We start from the raw sequence: 23586 nt of genomic DNA on the forward strand, positions 1-23586 counted from the left end.
CGCCCTGCCGCCGCCTCGGTGCCCCTCGCCGTGCCGCCCGGCCTCGCCCTCCGCCGCCGCCGCGCCGGATCCGGCCGGGCCAACCCATCTCTGGCCATCTCTCCTCCAACTCCGGCGAGCCCAGACCGCCTCGGGACCCGTGCAACCCAGATCTGACGCAGGTTGACTTTCCCCCTCCGAAAATTCCACGAAGTCCCGAATATTTCAGTATTATTATGACATGTTCATCGCATCGTATCTTTGCATCCGTAGTTCCGTTTCGTGCGTGTAATATGTCAAATTGTTCGTCTCAACGTGTACTTCATTTCATTCCATTGCATCATATTCATTTGAGGTCATCTATATTCCTGAATCATCGTTGCAAGAGTGCTTCATAATGTTTTCTGTTGTCTGTTAACAGAACGAGCTCTTTTGTCATTTTTGCCATGATTGATGTGTGCATCCTATGAGGTTGACGTCTACATGTGTTTTGAACTATGCCATGTCTTATTTACAGAGGTGCTTACCATGTATTTTTGTGATCAATGTGGTGACTAGCACAAGCATGCAAACTAGGCATCATGATGTTGCTGATTTTAGTCCTGTTCTGCTGTTATTTTGATGTCATGTAAACTTAATGCTACAGAGAGATCCATGCATATTTTGAGATACTTCATTAAGGATGTTTTGAACATATGGTTGTTCTTTAGTCATTCATGCCCTTAGTTGCAATTATGGAGTAGTCTAGCATGTCATTTTCGTGCTCTACTTTTGCTTCAAAATGTTTCTTGGCAGATTGTTTACATGTTATCAAATTTTGCCAAGGTTGTTGTAGTTGATCCTTGCATGCTATGGACTTGTTATTGACTTGGTTTGTTTCACAAACATGTCTTCTTGATGATGCTATGCTTATCTTGTCATGCAATGACTTGTGGTGAGTGAATCGAGCTTGTTAAGTAGTGTACTTGATGTTGCTGTTTTGCTAGGCTGAATCTGTTATTTCGTGATGCTATATAAACATGTTGCTACTAGTCATTCTATACATAATCTAGAGATGTTAACTAAATATGTTATGTTCTACATGTCATGCTCTATCCATCCATGTCCCTGGTTGCAATCATAGGTTGCTGTAGCTTGTTCATATCTTGCTCCAAAGTTGCTTGATAATGTTGCTGTCAGCCTGTTAACATTAAGTTCAGTAGTTGCCATGTGTTTTCCTAGTGTTCCATGCACCCTATTGACTTGCTCTAGCCATGCTTAGCTTCACAAACATGTCTTATTACTGTTGGTTGCCTTGCCATGCCATGTTTTACTCTGTAGTGAGTTGCACAAGCTCATCTACATGCCTTCATAATTCTGTTTCTGCCATGTTTGAATCTGTAAGATAACTTGCCATGTTTACGTGGGTGCCATCATATTTTCTGTTCCTTTTTGGCTTATGGTCACTAAAGGACTTTTGATCTATGAAATTAGTAGGTTCATGCCATGCCTTTGTTTGCCATTATAAGTTCCTGTAACATGTTGTTTGATAGCTCTAAACATTGCAACCTGATGTTATTTTCTGCAAAGTCTGAATTGTTATTACTTGCAATCTTACCATGTGTGTTTGAGCATGTTCTAGTGATTTCTGGAGATAGCTCAGTGTTCATGTTTTGTAATGCTTTACCTGTACATCATGCCCATGTCTTTTGTTTTCATGTTGAGTTGTTGTAGCATGTTGTTTTGATGCTTGCAATATGCCTAGTTGCTGTTTTGGACATATTGTTGCTATAACTTGTTTCATGTGTGTGTGTTGAACCGTTGCTCCGTTTTAAGTGTGCTCTATATGAAACTTGCTTGATTTTGTATATAGTTTCATATTATCATGTTGCATCCTTGTTTTGAGCTGTTTCCTTGATGTTTGGGTGCATTTTGCATCAATGCCATGTTTAACTTGTGTTGCTCATATCTTCTAGGCCGTAGCTCCGAACTAAATGAATTTTATATGTAACTTGACTAGAATCTCGTGTAGATCATCTTTGTGCATCTTAACTTGCTGTTTAACAACTTGAACATAATGTTTATTCAGATCTGGACCAATTTCGAAATATGCATATGAGGACTTACCGGAATTGTTATATGTTGTTCCCGGCCTCATTTAAACTTGCCTTGATGTGTTGCTCTTGTTTGCATCATCTCTTGCCATGAGTAGCCTCATCTAGTTTTGTCATGCATCATGCTTATTGTGCATCATGTCATGTTCATGTGTGGTGTGTTTACCATGTTGCGTGCTTTTTCTTGTTAGTTCCTGTTTCGTTGCGATCGTGAGGATTCGTTCGTCTACGCTTGGTTCGTCTTCATGGCTTCATCTTCTTCATGGACTCGTTCTTCTTCCTTGCGGGATTTCAGGCAAGATGACTGCTACCCTGGATCTCACTACTATCATTGCTATGCTAGTTGCTTCGTTCTATCGCTATGCTGCGTTACCTATCACCTGTTTATCAAGCCTCCCATATTGCCATGAACCTCTAACCTTTGGCACCTTTCCTATGCAAACCGTTGTTTGGCTATGTTACCGCTTTTTCTCAGCCCCTCTTATAGCGTTGCTAGTTGCAGGTGAAGTCGAAGATTTCTCCATGGTGGACAAGATTTTGTTTGGGATATCACAATATCTCTTATATTATTAATGCATCTATATACTTGGTAAAGGGTGGAAGACTCGGCCTTTTGCCTAGTGTTTTGTTCCACTCTTGCCGCCCTAGTTTCCGCCATACCGGTGTTATGTTCCCGGATTTTGCGTTTCTTACGCGGTCGAGTGATTTATGGGACCCCCTTGACAGTTCGCTTTGAATAAAACTCCTCCAGCAAGGCCCAACCTTGGTTTTACCATTTGCCTCACCACCACCTATACCCTTCCCTTGGGTCGGCCAACCCAAGGGTCATCTTTATTTCAGCCCCCCCCCCCGGGCCAGTGCTTGTCTAAGTGTTGGTCCGAACTGAGTAGACTGCGGGGCCACCTCGGGGCAACTCGAGGTTTGGTTTTACTCGTAGGATGTCTCATCCGGTGTGCCCTGAGAACGAGATATGTGCAGCTCCTATCGGGATTTGTCGGCGCATCGGCCGGCTTTGCTGGTCTTGTTTTACCATTGTTAAAATGTCTTGTAAACCGGGATTCCGAGTCTGATCGGGTCTTCCTGGAGAAGGTATATCCTTCATTGATCGCGAGAGCTTATCATGGGCTAAGTTGGGACACCCCTGCAGGGTATAATCTTTCGAAAGTCGTGCCTACGGTTATAGGCAGATGGGAATTTGTTAATGTCCGATTGTAGATAACTTGACACCAGATCCGAAAATGCATCAACCATGTGTGTAGCCGTGATGGTCTCTTTTCGGCGGAGTCCGGGAAGTGAACACGGTTTTTGGGTTATGTTTGACGTAAGTAGGAGTTCAGGATCACTTCTTGATCATTGCTAGCTTCACGACCGTTCCTTTTGCTCTCTTCTCGCTCTTATTTGCGTATGTTAGCCACCATATATGCTTAGTCGCTGCTGCAGCCTTACCACTTTACCCCTTCCTTTCCCTTTAAGCTTTGCTAGTCTTGATACCCATGGTAATGGGATTGCTGAGTCCTCGTCGCTCACAGATTACTACAACAACAGTTGCAGGTACAGGTTATGCGATGATCATGACGCGAGAGTGATGTTTGCTTGTTTCGGAGTTCTTCATCCGCTTCTTCTTCGATCAGGGGATAGGTTTCCAGGTCGGCAACCTGGGCTAGCAGGGTGGATGTCGGTTGAGTTTCTGTTTGTGTTTCATCCGTAGTCGGATGATGCTCTTATGTATTGTGATGTTGTATTCGTGTGGCATTGTATGCCTCTTGTATGTATCCCCATCTATTATGTAATGTTGGTGTAATGATATCCACCTTGCAAAAGCGTTTCAATATGCGGGTCTATCCTTGGTGGGACCTTCAAGTTCCTTTTGGATAGGGTCGCATATTGGGCGTGACAATCCTAGACTGTCATATTAGCATCTTATATTATCTTTGCAGATGACAAAGTGAGATTAAATAACAATGTGAAACAAATGGTAGCAGCAAACGACCTGTGAAGTAATCCAAGCAGCCAAAGACCGATACATTCAGCACCTTTTGATTCCTAGTGCATCTTGAGAAATTGGAGAACATAATCTTCAGGATAGGAATATTCAGAGACGACAATTGAAAATAGGGAGTATGTACCTACACATAGCAGAAGGTCGTTCCCAGATGTGGATGCGAGCAAGCATCCATGGTCGTTGACGATGGCGGTACAGAGGGGGTTTTAAGCACAGTTTTCTCCAGAAAGGAAGGGTAATGGAGGCGGAGATAATGAGGGCTCATCAATGGAGTGGTGAGTGCGGCCGTTTCATGCGCATTTGTGGCATGGTGGTGGAAGAGATTGCGGCCAAAAAAACGGCAGCGGGCAGATGAACGAATGACCTCGAGTTAATGCACAGCGGCGGAAGAGCTAGCGGTGGTGGCTGGCAGGGGAACAACCGCCGCTGGTGACGGCGGAAGGGTTAGCAGCGTCGGGCGATGGCTGGATGGAGGGAAGCACGGGTGGTGGAGGCTGCTTGTGGAACATCATGGGCGGCAGCGGCTGCCCAGGGATTGCCGGGGGAGATGACGGAAGGGCCCCTGGTGGGCGGCGGCGGCTGGCCGAGCGAGAGATGCAGGCGATGGGAGATGAGGATGGCTATATTTTTTTCTTATATCCTATACTATGCACTTCTCATGGTTTTGTTTTCGTATGGGCTTTCGATGGGCTGATAACATGCAAACAAATGGGCTTGGACACATGCAAGGCAAAACGAATCGAGCGACCGAGGCAGGTGTGACCGAGGAAGGGGAGCAGGACGTGGAATTCCCTATTCGCCGCTCTCTGCGGCAAACAGACGCTGCTTCGCACAGGCGATCAGGCGATCGTTCGGTTTTGGGCCGGCCCGTCTGCGCGTTTTCAGCGTTCCCGATTTTGAGAACCTTGTGAAGGTTCCCAGCCGGTTTTTTACGGTTTTGGTAACCTTCTAGAAGGTTCCTAAACCGGATTGCTTTCTTTTCTGTTCTTATTTATTTATTTTTCCTTTTCTCTCCCTGTTTCCATTTTCTGTTTATTTTCTTTACTTGTTTCTTTTTTCTTTTCATTTTCATTTTTTTTCTCAGATTTCTTTTTCTTTTTCAAAAATGTTCACATTTTACAAGTTTTGTTCATTTCTATAATAAATGTTCGTGTTTTTAAATTTTGTTCATAACTTGCAAAATTTGTTCGCTTTGTTTCAAAAAATGTTTATAATTTCATGAAATGTCCCATTTTAAATATTTCTTCAAAAATTCAAAAAATGTTCGTGGTTTAAAACTTTGTTAAGAATTTCATTATTTGTTCGCAACTTCAAAAAAGTTTCATGTTTTTTAAAATCATTTTCTGCAGTTTCAATTTTTTTGTTCGCCTAGGCAAAAAAAATGTTCCTGTTTTCAAATTTTTGTTCAGAAATTTTATAAATTTTTAGAATTTAAAAAAAGTGTTTGTCTTTTCAAATTTTGTTCATAAACTATAAAATGTTCGGTTTAAGAGATATGTTTCCGCTTTCAAAATTTGTTCAAAAATTGCCCAGGAATTTCAAAAAATGTTCCCATTTTTGAAAATTGTTCAAAAAAAATTCAGAAAAATGTGCACACTCTCACTTTTCAGTTTCGAAATTGTTCAGTTTCAAATTTTTGTTCACAAATTTCAAAAAATGTTCGGCCGGTTCAAAACATGTTCCCATTTTCAAAAAATTGTTCACAATTTTAAAAAATTGCACGTTTTAATTTTTTCAGGTGTTTCGAAATCGTTCAGTATCAAATTTTTGTTCACAAATTTCAAAAAATGTTCGGGCGGTTCAAAACATGTTCCCGCTTTCAAAATTTGTTCACAAATTTGAAAAATGCGCATGTTTACATTTTTTCAATAGTTTTGAAATTGTTCAGTGTTAACTTTTTGTTCACAAATTTCAAAAAAAAAATTGGGCAGTTCAAAAATGTTCTCGTTTCCAAAAATTGTTCGCAATTTTCAAAAATGTGCATGTTTTCATTTTTTCAGGAGATTTGAAAATTGTTCAGTTTAAAATTTTCAGAAAATGTTCTTGTTTTCACATTTCTCTTATATGTTCGCGTTTTCAATTTCTGCCTTGGAATTTAAAAAAGTTCCCCTTTCAAAAAAATGTTCCTCATTTTTGCAAACATTTCGTTTTTTTTTGCAAATCAGCAATTTGCTTGTGTGTCACAGATTCCTTCATTTTTTTAATAAAAATGCTTTCGAAATTCAAGATATATATTTTGGACTGCGCTGCGTGTTTGGTTCTTTAAGCTTGGCGCTGCTGAAGAATCATTAATGATTGATAGCTCAATTGGTAGTACCACTTTTCGTGTAGTGTAAGGTCATGGGTTTGAATCCCTTCAACCGTGGTATTTCTTTTTTAGACAGAAGGGAAGCGAACAGAAACACCGAGTTCTCGCTTACTCGCTCGTGAAACAGAAAACGGCCCAACAAGCCCGCCAAGTGGAGGCTCTGTGCGAAACACCAGCAACTTGACGCAAAGAGCGTCATATAGGACCTCCCGCAGGACGTTGCGAGCGAGACCAGCGACCAACGCAGGATGGACACTGCGAGCGGGAAAATAGGGGGTGACGTGGCTTCACCACAGGCCAGGAAAATCAGCTAGTGGGGGGCTCCTATTTAGATATAGAAGATATGTTAGTCCAAGAAAATCATATGAATTATTACCAAAAATATGTGGAAATAGTAGGATAATGACATGAAACAATCAAAAATTATAATACATCGAAGACGTATCACGTGGTTATCCAAGATCAACAATGTCATAGATGTGGAGACAGTCGAGTTGATAGCATGTTGTCAAGCTCTTATTATGGTAGAGGAGCACATAATACCAAAACTAATATTGAAGATGGATAGGTCTACTGCAATCAAGAAAATAAAAGACATGCGGCGAGAACGATCAGCGACTGAATCATTGGTCCAGGAAATAAAGAACAGATTAGGCCGCTTCCAGGAGGTGCAGGTGAAACATGTTTTTTGTTATGCTAATCGTGCTGCTGATATTTTAGCTAAGCATGATTATTGCACTATGTACGAGCAAACCTAGTGTAGTGATGTAACAATCAAACTATCTCATCCAATGCTGTGTAAAGACCTTCGTAATGATTAAAGAAATACCAGGTTGCTTCGCAAAAGAAGAAGAACCAAAGTTCATACTGGAGACAAAGAGAGGTCATCTTCGAGCCAGTAGCGGTTCCAAGACCCAGGGCAGGAGGGCCTGGGTCCTGGGCGTGAGGAATTCACACTGTGTTCATATAGTAAGGTGGGCACTATAGCGACACTGTAGGGGTACTGTAGCCGGCCTGGGGCCCGTGGCTTAGCCCAATCCTGGGTCCGCTCCTACTTCGAGCAGCGGCAACCCGGGCGTCGAGATTGGCAGCGACCTGGTCATCACGTCCGGCCGAGGTAGAGGAAGGAGAGGCTGTGAGGCGATGGTGGCAGTGCGCCTTTGCCGCTGCGCCCTCCTCTGTCCACGAGGGGAGGCTGATCTTTTTTTTAGAACGGGGAATGGGCTAATCGGGCCAGGCCACTTTAAAAAAAAATTCCTGTCCAACGGAAGCCCAGTAAAGCAAATTTAGGTCGACGTGCCCGGTAAGAAGAAGAGCGAGGAATAGGAGGTCTCTCTCGCAGTCACAGGCTCACACACAAGCGACCGGACACCCGCCGATATCACCACCGCTCCCTCTCCGGCCGCCATGTTGCCGCCGGCCGCCCGCCTCGCGGCCCGCCGCCTCCTCGGCCTCGCCTCCGCCTCCGCCTCACAGTCCGCCGCCCGACGACTATCCCCGTCTCCGGTTTGCGCGTCTCCTCCCCCTCCCCCCTCCCGAATCCATTCCCCTCCATTTCCGCCCCAAGCCGATCCCCTGATCCAGTTCGCCGAAATTTCCTTGCAGATCTCCTCCCCCGCCGCGGCCGCCGCCACGGGTTACTTCTCCAGGTCCTTCTCTTCGGCGCTTAACTACGTGAGCACTCTCGGATCCGCTTCTCCGCTCGTCTGATCTGTTTTGCCGCCGACGACGATTGAGCTAGATTCGTATGTTTTGTTGTTTCTGTAGCACATCGATTCGCCGGACAACAACCCCAACATGCCGTGGGAGTTCACCAAGGCCAACATGGACAAGGTAATCTTCTTCCCCCGGTCTGGGTCTGCGATGCGTGTGTAGCGGCAGGACTGTTGGGGTCAATTGGCTGGATTTGAAATAACTGTGACATACCTTGTTAAAATGTGTGCTCAGATGTTCAGATATGGTTCTTAGGGTAGCATTTGCACTGGTAATGTGATGTTCATCCATTAGATAGATACTCTTGAATGATTGTCTTCTGTTTACCATCTTTTTTCCGCTATTGCAACGGGGCAGTCTTGTTAATATCTTCTATTCCTGAATGAACAATTGTAACAGCACTATGGGTCGTAATGTTCCATTTCTTACAGGAGAAATGGGCTTAGTGAATGCAGTTAATATGCCTCATCCCACTACTGACACGCTTCAAGTTTGTTATCATCTGGACTAATTTCCTTTGTAATGTTGCAGGTCAACGAAATCCTATCTCATTACCCAAGCAACTACAAGCAATCTGGCATTATTCCAATGCTTGATCTTGCACAGCAGCAGCATGGTGGATGGGTCCCGGTTGCAGCAATGGACGCCGTAAGTTAAAATTCATGCAAAATTGTGACCTTCCAACATCAGCATGTCATGTTGTCCTTTTTCATATAAAGGGTGAAATTGTTGTGAGTTAATGTACCTTCTTTAGTTAAAAACTTGTATCTTACTTGTACCTGTAGAACTATGCAAAACCTTATTGCCCCTTGTTTATCTTTGTATATGCTGTTCTTTTCTGCGTACTCTTCTGTCCATTCACTATGTCTGGAACACTTAATTGAAGTCCGTATAGGTGCACAGAAAGATATCATGTGCATATTGAGTAGTCGGTTTAGCTTATGACTTGCACAGGTTCCTTGGTCTTTAATTTTGACACTTTAGAATCAAGTTACATCGTGTATGTAGAACAAAACATTTGGAAGTGGCAGTTACAACCCTTGGGTAATTACAAATTTATTCTGGATTTGATAATCAAGAAAATTAGCCTTATTAGGAGACATGGGGTCCCTACTTTTAAGTAAGAAAGAACATGTTTGTTTGTGGACATACTAGTTGAAATCTCTTATGATCATTTTTTTTCTTTTCTGAAGCTGATTTGATGGAATTCTAATATATTCATATGGCAGCTCATATTATTGATAGAGCGTATTAACATATAATGCATTCAAAGCTGGAGCATATCCTTTCTCAGCATGACCATTAGGTTCACTATTTTGCTTCAAGTATCATAGTCTTTGTTACACACTGATATAATATATTTTTTGCTTTTTTTTTATTTTCTGTTGTTCTCCCCTCTATCTTGGAAAAGTGAACACTTCACATTTTCAGTGTTCCTGACAATAATTTGTCTTTTCTGCAGATTGCTAAAATAGTTGGAGTTGCACCGATCAGGGTCTATGAAGTTGCAACATTTTACTCAATGTTCAATCGGACCAAGGTACCTTGATGCATGATTGCCTACTCTGTACTCATTACTACTACCTCTTTTACCATGAAGTCGTTTCATGCTATGTAGGTGGGAAAATATCACCTTTTGGTGTGTGGAACTACACCCTGTATGATTCGTGGTTCACGTGATATCGAAGATGCCTTGTTAAAACACCTTGGAGTTAAACGGAATGGTTTGTATATTGCGTAACTATTCTGATATCTGTAAATTTGTTAACCACAAACTTTGTCCTCTGAGCAAGAGCTTTTTTTGCCGTTTCTGTGATTTAATTAACATTTTTGTTTCCTTTGCAGAGGTGACAAGCGATGGTTTATTTTCTGTTGGGGAAATGGAATGCATGGTAACACCATGATCTTTAAATATTTGTTTTTAGTTGAGTTTACACTTTCCAATATACTCCCTCCGTCTCATAATGTAAGACGTTTTTTAACACTACACTAGTGTCAAAAAACGTCTTACATTATGGGACGGAGGGAGTATAACTGTAGGAATGGTCTGTAGTATGTTTGTAATTAATGGTTTTAAATGTTGGGTTATGATCTATCCTTAAAGCCACTTTTATTCACATTCTGCTTATGTGTTCACAGGGTTGCTGTGTGAATGCTCCCATGATTGCTGTCGCTGACTATACCAAAGGTTCAGATGGTTACACATACAATTATTATGTAAGATTATTTTGCTCTTGATAATCATACAATTCAACATTTCACTATTCTGTTATCCTAAATTGTATCCTTTACTGTTTGCTCTTGCTGGTATTAGTCGGTATCAGTGACTTTTTGCTGGCATAATGTGGTGTGAATTGTGCCAGAAACAGCATGTCACATCTTATAGGACAATGGGTTGATGGAAGAACATAATCACCTATAGGAGTATATCGTTAGGGAAGGGGTAATCTGATAACAAGTGGTTGCATGTTTGAACAGTTGTTTACTTTTAAATTCGTGTGTATGCATAGATCAAAACTTGTCTACCCAATACACCAAACTATTATGTCATTGCTTGTTGGCTCTGTACTGTACCTTCTTCTTTGGGCACATTAGGGAGGTAGAATGTTGCCGTAGTTATCTTTTAAACTAAATTTCCTTCAGTAGAACTACTGCATCACTGAGACATAAAGTTGCTAGCCTACCAGGATGGCTTGTTAGAAGTCGCATGCCTTTTGCTAATAGAATAGGGGTTGAAGTAATTTTTTCCGCCTTATGTAACTTGAGCTTTTTTCTACTTCCCCTTCACAGGAAGACCTCACTCCAAAACGAGTCGTTGAGCTCGTTGAAATGCTGAGAAGAGGAGAAACGCCCCCTGTAAGCTTTAGCCAACTTAACAAGATTCTCGTACTATGTCTGGCCGCGTGTTTTACTTGGTCTAGTTCCAGTATACACCTCTTCTGATGATCCGATAAACTTTTGCAGCATGGCACCCAGAACCCAGAGCGGAAAAACTGTGGTCCTGCTGGAGGGATGACCACCTTGCTAGGCGAGCCAAAGCCTCCCCCATGCAGGGACCTGGATGCCTGCTAGTTTTGCTTTGAGTTGCAAGCACACAAATAAGTCGGCCTGCTCGCACTGTATGTTGCGGAAACCGTGAACAATTGATAGGCGATTTGATCTCCTGTTGTTCTCAAAGCTTTCTTGTGGCCAACAATGGACATGCGATTTGATTGATCTTTGTTGTTGTCGAAGCTTTCTTTTGTCTGACAATTGGATGCGTCTACCTGTCACACACCATCTCTTATTTTTTCCTTATCATCAGCTAGACTGCCCACTGATAAAGATAGTGCTCTTCTGAAGCTGCAGCATTGTATCCGGCATAAGAATCTGGGGCACTGGATCGATTGCTGTTATGCTACTCCTGCAGTGTTATATTGCTGTTGTTCATGCATTAATGTTTGAATGAACATGGACCTGGTATTCTTGGAGAAACTTTTTGATATACAAATTTTCTTATTCGGTCATAGGTATTGTGTTTTCTCTTCTATGGGAGTGTTAAACATTGATTAATAAGGTCTGTACTATACAATGTGCCCTGCGTCGCAAAGTCCCTGCTCTTTCTCACCTCTTCCCAGTACCCATGCACACCTCAGTGCACTCATAGCTAGTAGACATTGTTCTACTGTTCTGACCTAATATTTCGCACCACTTCCTGTTTACAGCATGTAAAATCATGCAAATTTAGAACCTTGAGGTTTCCCTCTGACCCTATTTTGTTCAACCAAATGAAATGAAATTTTAGAATTCACTTAATTTTGGAAGTTCATTTGATTGAACTAAGTAGGGTCGGAGGGTACCCTAAAGGTTTCAACCGCATGATCAGATCCTTGTGCACTCGCAACAAGTAATGATCCTTATTAAAACTTTGACTTTGATGAGCCCTTGAGCCTTCTTCTTGTTTAAAGTGCATGTCGGACCTCTAACTGGGCTTTCATGGTTAATGGACAAATAGTTACATCAAACGATGATCATATTTCAGTCCCTCGAGCGATGTTAAATCGGCACTTGTGGGCTCCCACAAGACTAAAAAATGGACAACAATTTCGAATATCCACTTTGGTGCCTGGGCTCAGATGAAAATATATATATGTATATTTTTTTTTTGCAAGCAAGATGTGCGTGTGCGTGATGTTATTGCATATTTTGGTGAAGTTTGGACACTCGAGGAGCGTGCGGCAAAAAAGACAAAATTGGTCGTGAACAGTGCTCCTTTTCAAATGTTTCTCGCATATCCGACTTTTTTGCCATGAGCTCCTCAAATGTCCAAACTTTATGGAATTTTGCACGAACATCAAGAATTTGAGCATCTTTCATCACAAAAAATGGGATTTTTTTTTGAATTTTTTTTTGAATTTTTAAAATACTTTTTATGGTTTGAGCCCGGGCACCAAAACGCCTCGTCCAACATTGTTTTGCATCTTCTGCGATAGTAATATCGACACCGACGGGGAGTTGAGTTGGGGAGGGGCGGGCGGGGGGAGGAGAGGGTGAAGGCAGTTTTGCTTGGCTGCCATTCAATTGATCTAGGCCATCCACGATGATCCAACGGCAGAGAAGGTCGCCAGTGGCCGATGCGGCCCCACCTAGCAGAGATACAGCCAGCGGCTTTTCCCCCTAAACCCTCTCCGCCATTTCCCTCCCAAAACCCTAGCCCCCAAATCAGGCCACCCGCTCCCATGGCGCGCTCGAGCTCCGTCACCGAGGCCGAGGTCGGCATCGCCTGCTTCACCTCCGCCCTCCCGGGCTTCCGCGGCGTCCTCAAGCACCGCTACTCCGACTTCATCGTCCACGAGGTCGCCCGCGACGGCTCCGTCGTCCGCCTCACCTCCCTCGATCTCCCCGACCAGGTAGGTACTCGCGTCTCCGCCGCGACGTCTGCTCGGTGATTCCGCACTCCCGGTCCCGGTTTCACCTGCGGCTCGTGCATTGCAGTGCGTGGATGCCAAGGAGGAGGAGAAGGCGGCGCCGGCGGCCGACGCCGACCACTCCAAGGCCCTCGAGTCGTTCAGCGGGCTCTGCGGTGAGGCGGACTGCCGTGCGCTGAGGGGGCTTCTGGAGAAGGTCGCGGCCGGTGGCGAGGGTGAATTCTCGCCGGTTATGCTCTCGCCCGATGCCGACAAGGGTCATCGATCGGTGGGTTCGGTTCGGTGGTGCTGGTTGTTTTGTGTGGCTGAATTTGGGGGAACTGTCTGATTTGGAGCATTTATTTGCTTGCAGGAGGTGCACAACTTTTTCAAAAAAAACTTCAAGTTCTTGGTCACAGACACAGTGGAACACAGCGATGGGGTTCAGAAATACATCAGGGTGCGCGTGGGGTCTGAAGCCGGAGGAGGGCGGGGCCGTGGTGGTGGAGGGAGGGGCGGCGGTGGGAGGGGTGGTGGTGGCAGAGGAAGGAAGAGGAAGAACATGAATGGTTCTGATTGGGGAGACGACAGGCCATTTGACAGTAGAGGGTCGTCTAGTTGGCCAGCTAATGCTGGGAAGTTCCTGAGGTGATGAAATTCTGTTTGAATTGATCATCTGCTGTCCTAAATTATTATTCGTGTTTGCACTGTAACACGTTCATTCCACTTGTTTGACATAGTTCACAGGCTTGTTTAAATTTGGTAACACGAGTAATGTAGCTATAACAACTCCTCTATATTTGTGTAGTAAGGAATATTAATGTAATGTTTGCGCCGTGTCTAGTTTTGCTGCTAACTAGTTCTGTAACTGGAGCTACCATTCTGTGACACTGATCAGGTTTCATCTTTGCAAAGAAAACAAGGACACCCAAGATGCATTGGGAGTAATAGGAAAAATGTTAGGACTCCAGGTACATCTTGGTTGCTATTTCTCTTATGATGGCATCATTCAGTAACCATTCTTTGCCAACCGAGTAATGACTTGATTATGCTTTTTGCAGTCACGCTCATTTGGGTTTTCTGGAACAAAGGATAAACGTGCCGTTACGACGCAACAGGTGTTTATTACTCCTATGTAAACCATCTCTCTAAATTTAATTCATGTAATCATGGGTTTGCGTTTTGGGATAAAATGGCTAAAAATTCGTACATGGGCGTGGGAGAAAAATACTTGAGGTGATTTTATCTACAGGTATAAGCAACTGTATCTGTAATTATGTATGCTATTATGGTGTTACAACCAGTTAATAATTGTGTGTAAAATTTAATATGCATTCGTTCTAGATAGTATTATTAGTATCATTGATCAAACTAGGTTATGTAGTTTGTTTCATGATTTTCTGGCTATTTGATAGATTTGGTTATAATTCCTGTTTCATGGTTATGACCCTTTGCATGTAATTGCCTTGGCTAATGATCCAATTCTTATCCTATTAGGTTACCGTTTTCAAGGTGCCAGCAAATAAAATTGCTGCACTTAATAAGCGACTATATGGCATCAAAGTTGGAAACTTCTGGTAGGTGATCAATTAATTTTTGTAGAATCACTGGAATATAGCTGTCCTAAGTGATACTTTAGCAACTAACTTATCCTCTCTAGTTATGTAAAGGAGGGACTTGGTCTTGGTCAACTCATGGGAAATCGGTTTACAATTACCCTGAGGTATCATATCTTCTCTTTTTTCCTTATAATTTAGTATATAGAAGTACTCCTGCTCCAGTGCTCTTCTGAAAGTGTAACATAAAATTTAAAGCTATTGTAGGCCTGATTTGATTTGCATCTACACAGTGGACAGTACACACACACTACCTCACCACCATTAGTTATTCTATAGTTCCGCCCTTTGCGGTGTAGTATCAGTATATTACTTTAGCCCACTTGCATGGAACCTTGTATATTTTGCTTTAACAAAACTGAGAAAATTGGATAACTTATGTTTACCTGCATTTCTTTAGAGGCGTTGTTGCAGAATTGGATGACATGATAAAGGCTGCTGTGGATGGCTTAGGAAAGAACGGATTTATCAACTACTATGGTTTGCAGGTACAAACCTAGGAACCTCTGCTTGTGCTCCAGAATTTACTTTGCTGTTATTTCTGAACCTTATTGACTTTATCTATTTTGTCTGGTTAGCGCTTTGGAAGTGGTTCAGTACCAACCCACCGTATTGGAGCTGCTTTGCTTAGAGGAGAATGGAAAAATGCTGTAAACTTGGTTCTTGATCCAAGGGAAGGAGATATCCTTAAATTATTTTGTTTGTATCTAATTAGGATTTGCATGTTGTGCTGTGCCAACTTTTGTTCAACATAACTCAATACTCCGAACAGCGTGATGACATAAAGGAGGTGCGTGAACATTACAAGCAACATGGTGATATTGATATGGCTCTGAGGAACTTCCCTCGCCATCTTGTGGCTGAGAAGGCTATTGTAAGTATAGTCCTTTATCATTTACATCGAAATATCCTTGTATTAGATGAATAAGTGTGCCTTTTGTGATCTTTGCTGTAAACACACATCTTTTTGTGGAAATTAAACTAATATCCGTCCATGCACTATTTTCAGCTTCAGTGTTTGAGGAAATGCCCTGAGAACTATCTACAAGCATTAAAGGGTATACCAAGACCGCTAAGAATGATGTATGCCATATATCTTTATCTTGTATGGATTGTTTTTTCTTGATATAACTGATTACTTCAAATTAAACGACATTGGTGGTTTTCTTCTCCAAGAATGTGATAATTGTAAAATGCAGAAAATTGTTTTCTAGTAAGTATATATATTTCTTTATAATCGGTCACTTTAGATGTAATCTGACATCAACAGTAGTACATCCATTTTACATGTTAGTCAACAGTATTGTGCATTTGCTTGTCAACTTTGCTACTCTAGTTACATATCACTTGCTAAATCAAAATATTTCTGCTGTTCACTTTTCTGCTTTTTTTTGAATAATTCTCATACTTTGTTTCTGTCCTTTTACTTATTACTGATTACTGATTGGCTTCTGTAGGTATGTCCATTCTTACCAAAGTTACCTTTGGAATCATGCTGCCAGCATGAGAGTTGAAAAGTATGGTCAGTCTACTTCGTCCTTGTACAGTTACTCAGTTTCAATTGAATCATTGTACAATTTGATGTTTTGGGCTAACCGTTACTATTTCATGAGGTGGGTTATCCCATGAGGTTTTTATGGTGGACTTCACGCTCCCTTTTTATATTCTAACTGGTGATTTGACAGGCATTTCACAGGTCGTAGAAGGTGATCTAATCTATACCAAAGAAAGCCATCCTGGAGAAGCAACTTCTGTGGGTACTTCAGAAGTTGATGGCCTTACAAATTCTTCTGAAATTGATATTTGTCCTGAAGCAATTCCAGAAGAAAATATCCAGTCTGTGAAGGTTTGCTACAAATCTACATGCTCATACACAGAAAATGTTCCTTCTCATATGCCTATCCCTGCACCTTTGTTTCTCTTGTAGCTAGTTGATTCTGAAGATTTATCGAAAGGGATCTACTCGTTTGAAGATGTCGTCCTTCCTTTGCCTGGGTAAATGACCAATTCCCTTGTTCATATATTCATTTTTTTTCCTGTCATGATTCCACTTGTCAAGAAAACAAAAAGATTCAGCTTGTTATTGTTATTACACAGCTCACAAGCATTGTTCCCTGGGAATGAAGTTGCTGAGATTTACCATGAGATGGCTAAAAAGGTAAATACTACTCCCTCCGTCCCAAAATAAGTGTCTCAACTTTGTACTAACTCTAGTACAAAGTTATACTGAAGTTGAGACACTTATTTTGGGACGGGAGGAGTATATTGCAGTGTGTATTTCATGTTTATTTAGAGATTCTTGTTTGGTATGGTCAAAACTTGCGTACTGTTGCATTTCTGTTACAAGCATTCTCAGTTCCTATTTCATTGAATCAGATATTGCAATGCTGTGGCCTTTGGACTATGCTGACTAAAATGTGTTTGATTTATCCTTTTCCTTTGTGGATATTAGCTGTCATACTGTAATATCACTGGTTTTATTAGCAAATGTGTTATGAGTCACACAATTTCTTAGTGGCTTCTGCCATGACGAGAATCATAATGTTACTTTGGATTTCATGTCTCAGGATGGCATTAGCTTGACAGAGAATGCTCATGGTGTGAAGTAAGTTTCTTCATATAGCTCCCAGAATTCTTTCTAGCTATGCATAGTCCTTGAATCAAGGGCAGCTGTAAATAGTGCAGCCTAATGCATTGTGCAATGACAATTTATTTTTTTCTTCTGTGGTGTATCAATCATTTCATATACATTACATCTACACATGCTTGTTTTACTGCTACATCATATCCTAATTTTTGCGCTGTATGATGCAAACACCATTTGTTAGGGAGTTCTCAATTACAAGCATGAAAGGAGGTTACCGACGGGTGTTCCAGAAGCCTATTGATTTCGAGTGGTATGTGTATTTCCATCAATAGTTTACCGTGTTAATCCATCAAAATCATTCTCTTCACTCTATCAATTGGGCTTGATTCAAGTGTTAATCTGACTGCATGATTTAATTTAGAGTAACACTGCGATGTATTGATAAAATGCTTCGATGACTGCAGGGAACTCATGACATACACGGATGACAGTGCATCTTTAGCAGAAACCGATTTGGATATTCTCTCCAAAGGCAAGCTTATAGAAGCAAAGGTAGCTAATGAGCCTGCTGTATCTAGTGAAAATTCCGCCTCCAACCCACCTGATTGCAAGATGGAAGAGCCATTGGAGACCTCCATGCCAACCAGTGAAACTAGCTTAGAAGAAAACAAGTCTATTGGCAGCTCAGATATATTGCCAAGCAAACTTGCTGTAAAGCTAGCATTTACTTTACCTGCATCGTCCTATGCTACAATGGCAATCAGGGAGTTGCTGAAGGATTCAACCTCGGTATGTTTATCCTCTGTCGATATAGTATGCTTTTACAATTTGATTTTAAAGACTAGTGAGTCGACTGACGTCCATACTTACACAATAATTTTTAGTTCTTCAACTAAACTTGTGCTTTAGGCAGAAATGATTTCCACATGGCCTGCTGTTGTTTTAATTGGGTTGAAGTTGCGTATAAGCATGGCTCTTGATGATTGCTGATAGATTCTTTGGTGTGTTTAGGATGTCATGACACTACGGTGTTTGGTTAATATGAGAAAAAAAAGGGCATATACAACCGAGAAATTCATCAACTGAGAAACACTGCTGATAAAAGATTTCTATTTGTCAGTTATTTCTGGCATGACTTGTTGCATAACCTCCTTTGGGGCACCTGCAGGTTGCGTACCAGAAAACACTTGATTGCTAAGTTTCTCACTGACGTCAGTTGTCAAGGGAAACTGATCTGTCATCTCACCAGTTGAGGATGTGACATGGCTAAAGGTATGGTGCTTCGAAGACCCGATAACTCTGAATAAAATGGCACTGTTTACGGGCTCCTAATTCCTGCTTCTGTGTTTTTATTTTAGCTAGAGCTTCAGTTGGATCCATGAATCAGCAAACTAACCACGCGGCGAGGCTCCCGCCTGGTGCATGCAAGCAATATGACCGTTCAAAACTATGTACTGAGCGCAAAATTTATGGTACCTATTCTGTACTAGAATGTGCCCGGGCCGTAATAAAGCTTGTATGACCTATCATGACACCTCTGTAACGAAATCGAGATATAAAATCGTGCTGCGTTGGTTACCTCAACGAAGCTGAAGTTTTGCTGGATGATTCATTGATTCCCCGTCATTTTGTTTTGCATTATAAGTTTCCTGCTTATTTTGGTTCCTTTTTTTCATCGTTTTATTTCGATTCTGCTTGACTGGGCGTGGCCACGGACGCCTGGACCTCTGAAAGGACCCATGGTCTAGTCTCGATAGGTGATTCACAGGAACTCCAGGCCCTGTTTGATACACCGAGGAAAGGGACATTCCCTGTACACTTCCTGTATACAATTCCTATACTCCCTCCGAATCCAAATTACTCCCTGTCCCATAATAAACGCTCTTATATTATGTTATGGGACGCAGACGGAGGAAGTAATTGATCGCACAAGCTTTGGTACAGCTTTGTACTGTGTCAATTAATTTGGATTGGAGTACATTCGGATAGGAGCCATGAACTCTCCTAGATTTTCATAGGACCCTGCCGGACCACGGGAATATGAATATTCCTAGCTACTCCCTAAGAACGTTTTTTTTATTCTAATAATGTAGTGTCAAAAACACTCTTATATATTTGACGCATATATTCCACAAGGATCTTGTAAGAAAAATACCAACAGTGATCCCCTATTTCTGCTGGAGAGAACCTGCTCCGCACGGAGAACTTGCAACCCCAGGCAGCATCTCATCTCAGGCACAACATCACATTAGCTACAGGTGCATAACAAATCATCAATTATTGCAACATGCCACCAGGTACTCAGCCGCTAAGCTCTCTACAACGACAGGCGGTGCAGATCCGGGATACACATCTCAGTATACAAGAAAAAAACCCTAAGCATCCTGTGAATTCCAGCCGGCCAGCAGGGCATCCATCATCACCATCATCTATAAACGCAACATCCAATGCTCCCCCCTCAAATCTCACCCGGAGGCCAACAACAACGCTAGAGAGAAAAAAAAAACACCGCCCTAAGTCAGGTGCTGGATCTTGCGCTTGAGCCACAGGGCGCGGACATCGAGCCCCAGGGAGACGAATATCTCCCGGTTGCCTGGATGCAGGAACACGTCGGGGGCCACCGACTTCTCCACCTGCGACAGCTCCACCATGCCGTTCAGGATCTGGACGCACCGCGAGATGCTGTAGGTGTCCTCCTGGACCTGGTGCTTCGCCAGCTGCCACTCGTGGCTCGAGCTCTTGTTGTTCTCTCCCGAGTCGTCGACCGCCCGGTGGTCGTTGCCCTGCCTCTTCGAGGACTGCTGCCATGAGCGCGGCTGCCACTGCAACAGCACCTGCGGCAGCAGGTGCGTGTCTCTGCTCGAGGCCTTGCTGCGAGGCGGGGTGTGCTGGAAAGAGGACTCCTTTGAGATGGGTGATTGAAGGCGAGGCGAGCGCTCCACAATGAAGTCATGTTCGTCCTCGCTATGGTCCAGATCTGCACCGGTGTATATAAAACGCTTGCTTTCGTCCGCCATAAAACCTTCTGCAGTAGGACGACAGTCATTAGCCAGCACGCGATGATATTGCACAAGGGGATATTTACACAGGTTTCATTGAAAAGGGAAATTATCACAAGCATTCCGTGCTTACCATTTTTCCCATAAGGATTCTTGCAATCCTCACATCGACAAAATAAGGAGCATCCAGTCCCATCCTGTTCACACCAATCAACTTGAGAACAAATTTGTACCCCAAAGACATAGTGAAGTGTTTGGAGCTAAGATGGAACCTGGTAGCAATCACAGTATTTCTTTAGGCAACTTGATTTCTTGCAGTTGCAACCTCGCCTTGGTGGAGTTGAAGAAGAAGAATTGTGTGCGTCTTCCTGCAGGTGACAAAGACATAGAATGGAAATTATTATTATGAGCCAAAAGGAACTTAAAAATGCAACATCGTCTAACTGAGTCAAGAAAACAACCATAGTTTCAGCATTAGCCTCCAGTCTTCTATTAATTTTCAGAGACATCCGTTTCTGACGTGAAAGTAGCACCTTGCGAGTGGTCTGAACTGTCTCTGCAAAATCAGCCTTGTTGAAACATGGCACACATCCACATTTTTCAGAACAATAACCTCCACCAGCAAAACATGGACAATACCTGCAGACGCAGACAATCATGATTTATGTTAATGGTTCATCAGAGCATGGTTACAAATCTTAATTCATAAAAAAAATATTGGCATATACAGGCACATATAGATACGATTTCATTTAAAGTGATCATTAAGCAAAAAACTAGACCAGCAGGGGTAGGAGCCCTTGCGGCTTTTTAATTAAGAAGGAATTTTGTGAGACACACACCCAATCCCGTGATATTAACCGGGATGGTTAAATGACACCCACTGGGATCGAACCCTCCCCGGCGGGAATGCGCCACTGCACTCCCACCACTGGGGCACTGGGCTAGGAGCACATCCACATTTAAACTAATCATCATATACTGATAAACGTTTTCACCAATATAATGTGTCCCAATAGATAAAAAACGATCTGGGATTCTAAAACACTTCCATAGCAAGATCTCGAGTCATTTTTTATCTACGGGAACACATTATAAGCTGCTTAGTCAGGCCACGCAGATATAAGCTGCTCCATGAGCTATGTTTCAAAGGAGGAATTGAGGTAACTTACGAAGCGGAATCATAGTAATAATCAAATAGCGCACAAACGAATGCTAAAACAAGTGATGCACTCCCCATCATGAAAAATCAATTCTGAATTTGGGAACCTCTGCAGCAAGCACGTATATCAGGAAAATAATTTCCTGAATTTTTCACTGCATACTACAAGAGGCAAGCTGCTACCAGTTCACTGGAGAACCCAGCATACCAAAGGGATTTTTGAAACTGAAGCAGATATGTGACCAGGACATCAAATTAGACAGGATGATTAAGCCATCCCACCCTCGCGCAGATGCCCCTCTCCAAAACCTAAACGGAATCAAATCTGAGCAGCGAAACCCCACGGCACCCAACATTTCAAAATCGGCCGTCCCTGTCTAAAGCACCGCAGGCGAAACAGGGCACATCCTAGGGCCCGGCGGCGAAATCGTGGCGTAATCGGGAGGGACAGGGGGAGTGCTCACTCACAGCTTCAAGCATCTGGACTTTTTGCAGGCGCAATGCTTGCACCCATCCGCGGCGTCCTCCACCTTCTGCCTGCTCAAACAACAAACGCCCGCCTCAGTCAGATCAGCCGGCGAGGCGCCGGAAACGGGGAACGGGAACGCACGGGGCCGGGGCGGGGGGGAGCTCACCTCTTGGGCGTGGTGGCGAGCGCGAGCTGGTTCATGCTGCCGGGATCCGGCAGCGCGTCGGGCCCCTCCGCCGCCGCCGCCACCGCCGGGGGCGGCGAGGGCGGGGGCTCCATGGCCGAGAGGGGCACCGCCGCCGTGAGGTGCGGGTGCGGGGGCTGGGGCGGGGGCGGCGAGGGGGGCTTGACGGAGATCGGGGTGGCCTCCATGGGAGGAGCACGGGGCGAACGAGGGCACACGCGGGGTCCGGCTGGGGGCAGGAGGTGGCTTGGGCTCTTTTGAGACTGTGCGCGGGGCCCCCGTCTTGAAGAGCCAGGGGCCTCCTCCGGGGGTTTTGTTTTTGGTTTTTGGTGGTTTGTGAGAAAAGGTTTTACGGTTTCGAACTAAATCCGGGGCAGTTTCGTTTGGACGCCTTTTTGGTGGCCAGGAGATTTTTTTGGTTTGAGATTTGGATCTGGTGTGGTTTGTGGGTTTTTATTGCGCGAATGCTACCTGGTGAACGTTTGCTACGAAGGGACAACATTTCGAACGATTTTTGATGGTATTTTCTTGGTTGTGTGTGGGTGGCAGTTTTTTCATAGCGACATGATATTTTCTAGGAAGATGGCAGTTTTTCATACTTCATCCTAGAAAGTGTCATCTCGCTCTGAAGCAACTGTCATCACCGTAAAAAAAACGGATGCACACTATTCTCTTGTCTTCATTTACTCTAAAACACTACAATTAGCGGGAACACATTGATTTTGCTTTACTTTGTATTATTATGATTGCAGATTCAATTAGCTGTAATGCATCAAAGCCAACATAACACGGGGTATGTCCTAGTGTTGAGGACATCAATACTACAGTTACACCCATAATCTCTGCTGCTACATATACTGTACCAATTATTAGAGCTCGCACACGCCAATTAAATTATCAGGTATTGTCGTTTCTTGGTAACAATTCTAATGTTCATGAGAATATGATGCTATCTAAATTGGACACATTTGTTTTGCTTACAATGAAGGGTTGAGCATGGACAAAAAGAATAAACATTGGAGCATGATCAAACATGGAGGGGATGGCGCGCACAAAAGGAACAAGAACGAAGTTTCAGTGGAGTTTTCAACACTTTGGAGCCACCATAATGACATACAAAGACATGCACGAAATATAACAGATGGCCTTAAATAAATTTCGTCCATAGCTTAATATAGGTGTTGCGTCACCTTATTTTTGGGCCAGACCCATGTATTTTTGAAATACACATAATAGGCTATTTTTAGAGTCTGTATTATTTGGAAAAACGACTTATGATAGAATTTAGTCCCACCTTGCCAAAGGTGGACGAAATTCCCCTCCGTCTCCCTATAAATACAACATTTAGGGCATCGTTGTAGACTGGGTTTGTTTAGATTAAAATTCGCCATAGTTTAAGAATCCCACTTTGATCAATAAAACTTCTTAAATTCGCAATATCCAGATTATAATCTTAGTTTTTTACTTGTTCTTCGTTTGCCTGCAGAAAATAGACTCTCGTAGTCAGGTTGATCGTACTCTAGCATGGACAATAACCTCTCAGAGTTGGTTTAGCGATTGCTAAGGCGCAACGTCTTCGCACATTCAT

General features: G+C 43.0%; 3 protein-coding genes across 3 annotated transcripts; 2 read left to right on the forward strand and 1 right to left on the reverse strand.

The window, feature by feature from the left end:
* Positions 1-7705: 7705 nt before the first annotated feature.
* LOC119348923 (NADH dehydrogenase [ubiquinone] flavoprotein 2, mitochondrial-like) lies at positions 7706-11601 on the forward strand. The gene is made up of 10 exons (XM_037616927.1): positions 7706-7888; positions 7988-8056; positions 8150-8215; positions 8627-8743; positions 9558-9635; positions 9714-9819; positions 9941-9987; positions 10235-10312; positions 10886-10951; positions 11060-11601. The coding sequence occupies exons 1-10, from the start codon at positions 7790-7792 to the stop codon at positions 11165-11167; spliced, it is 834 nt and encodes a 277-aa protein (XP_037472824.1). The 5' UTR covers positions 7706-7789; the 3' UTR covers positions 11168-11601.
* Positions 11602-12774: 1173 nt separating this feature from the next.
* Positions 12775-18796, forward strand: LOC119348924 (pseudouridylate synthase 7 homolog). Its single transcript, XM_037616928.1, has 20 exons — positions 12775-12984; positions 13070-13270; positions 13355-13629; positions 13880-13952; positions 14043-14099; positions 14479-14558; positions 14642-14704; positions 14998-15085; positions 15176-15278; positions 15368-15471; positions 15607-15680; positions 16055-16119; positions 16283-16443; positions 16525-16592; positions 16695-16755; positions 17165-17202; positions 17426-17494; positions 17649-17973; positions 18353-18456; positions 18543-18796. The coding sequence occupies exons 1-19, from the start codon at positions 12814-12816 to the stop codon at positions 18380-18382; spliced, it is 2106 nt and encodes a 701-aa protein (XP_037472825.1). The 5' UTR covers positions 12775-12813; the 3' UTR covers positions 18383-18456; positions 18543-18796.
* A 641-nt stretch (positions 18797-19437) lies between these two features.
* Positions 19438-22201, reverse strand: LOC119348925 (protein tesmin/TSO1-like CXC 3). The gene is made up of 6 exons (XM_037616929.1): positions 21981-22201; positions 21814-21882; positions 20645-20822; positions 20456-20551; positions 20317-20380; positions 19438-20209 (listed from the first exon to the last, which is right to left on the reverse strand). Exons 1-6 carry the CDS (start codon positions 22184-22186, stop codon positions 19698-19700), a joined length of 1125 nt encoding a protein of 374 aa, XP_037472826.1. The 5' UTR covers positions 22187-22201; the 3' UTR covers positions 19438-19697.
* Positions 22202-23586: the final 1385 nt, after the last annotated feature.

The sequence above is a fragment of the Triticum dicoccoides genome, chromosome 1B (genome assembly GCF_002162155.2).
Source record: "Triticum dicoccoides isolate Atlit2015 ecotype Zavitan chromosome 1B, WEW_v2.0, whole genome shotgun sequence".
NCBI lineage: Eukaryota > Viridiplantae > Streptophyta > Magnoliopsida > Poales > Poaceae > Triticum > Triticum dicoccoides.

Bases quoted from the DNA above. Each gene is read 5' to 3' on its own strand.
- LOC119348923 (XM_037616927.1), top strand. From the start codon at position 7,790: ATGTTGCCGCCGGCCGCCCGCCTCGCGGCCCGCCGCCTCCTCGGCCTC. The intron at 8,216-8,626 runs GTAATCTTCTTC...GTAATGTTGCAG, and splicing joins CCAAGGCCAACATGGACAAG to GTCAACGAAATCCTATCTCA. The intron at 10,313-10,885 runs GTAAGATTATTT...TCCCCTTCACAG, and splicing joins GTTACACATACAATTATTAT to GAAGACCTCACTCCAAAACG.
- LOC119348924 (XM_037616928.1), top strand. From the start codon at position 12,814: ATGGCGCGCTCGAGCTCCGTCACCGAGGCCGAGGTCGGCATCGCCTGC. The intron at 12,985-13,069 runs GTAGGTACTCGC...CGTGCATTGCAG, and splicing joins CCCTCGATCTCCCCGACCAG to TGCGTGGATGCCAAGGAGGA. The intron at 16,593-16,694 runs GTAAATGACCAA...GTTATTACACAG, and splicing joins GTCGTCCTTCCTTTGCCTGG to CTCACAAGCATTGTTCCCTG.
- LOC119348925 (XM_037616929.1), bottom strand. From the start codon at position 22,186: ATGGAGGCCACCCCGATCTCCGTCAAGCCCCCCTCGCCGCCCCCGCCC. The intron at 21,883-21,980 runs GTGAGCTCCCCC...TTGTTTGAGCAG, and splicing joins CTCGCCACCACGCCCAAGAG to GCAGAAGGTGGAGGACGCCG. The intron at 20,552-20,644 runs GTTGTTTTCTTG...TGTCACCTGCAG, and splicing joins AGGCTAATGCTGAAACTATG to GAAGACGCACACAATTCTTC.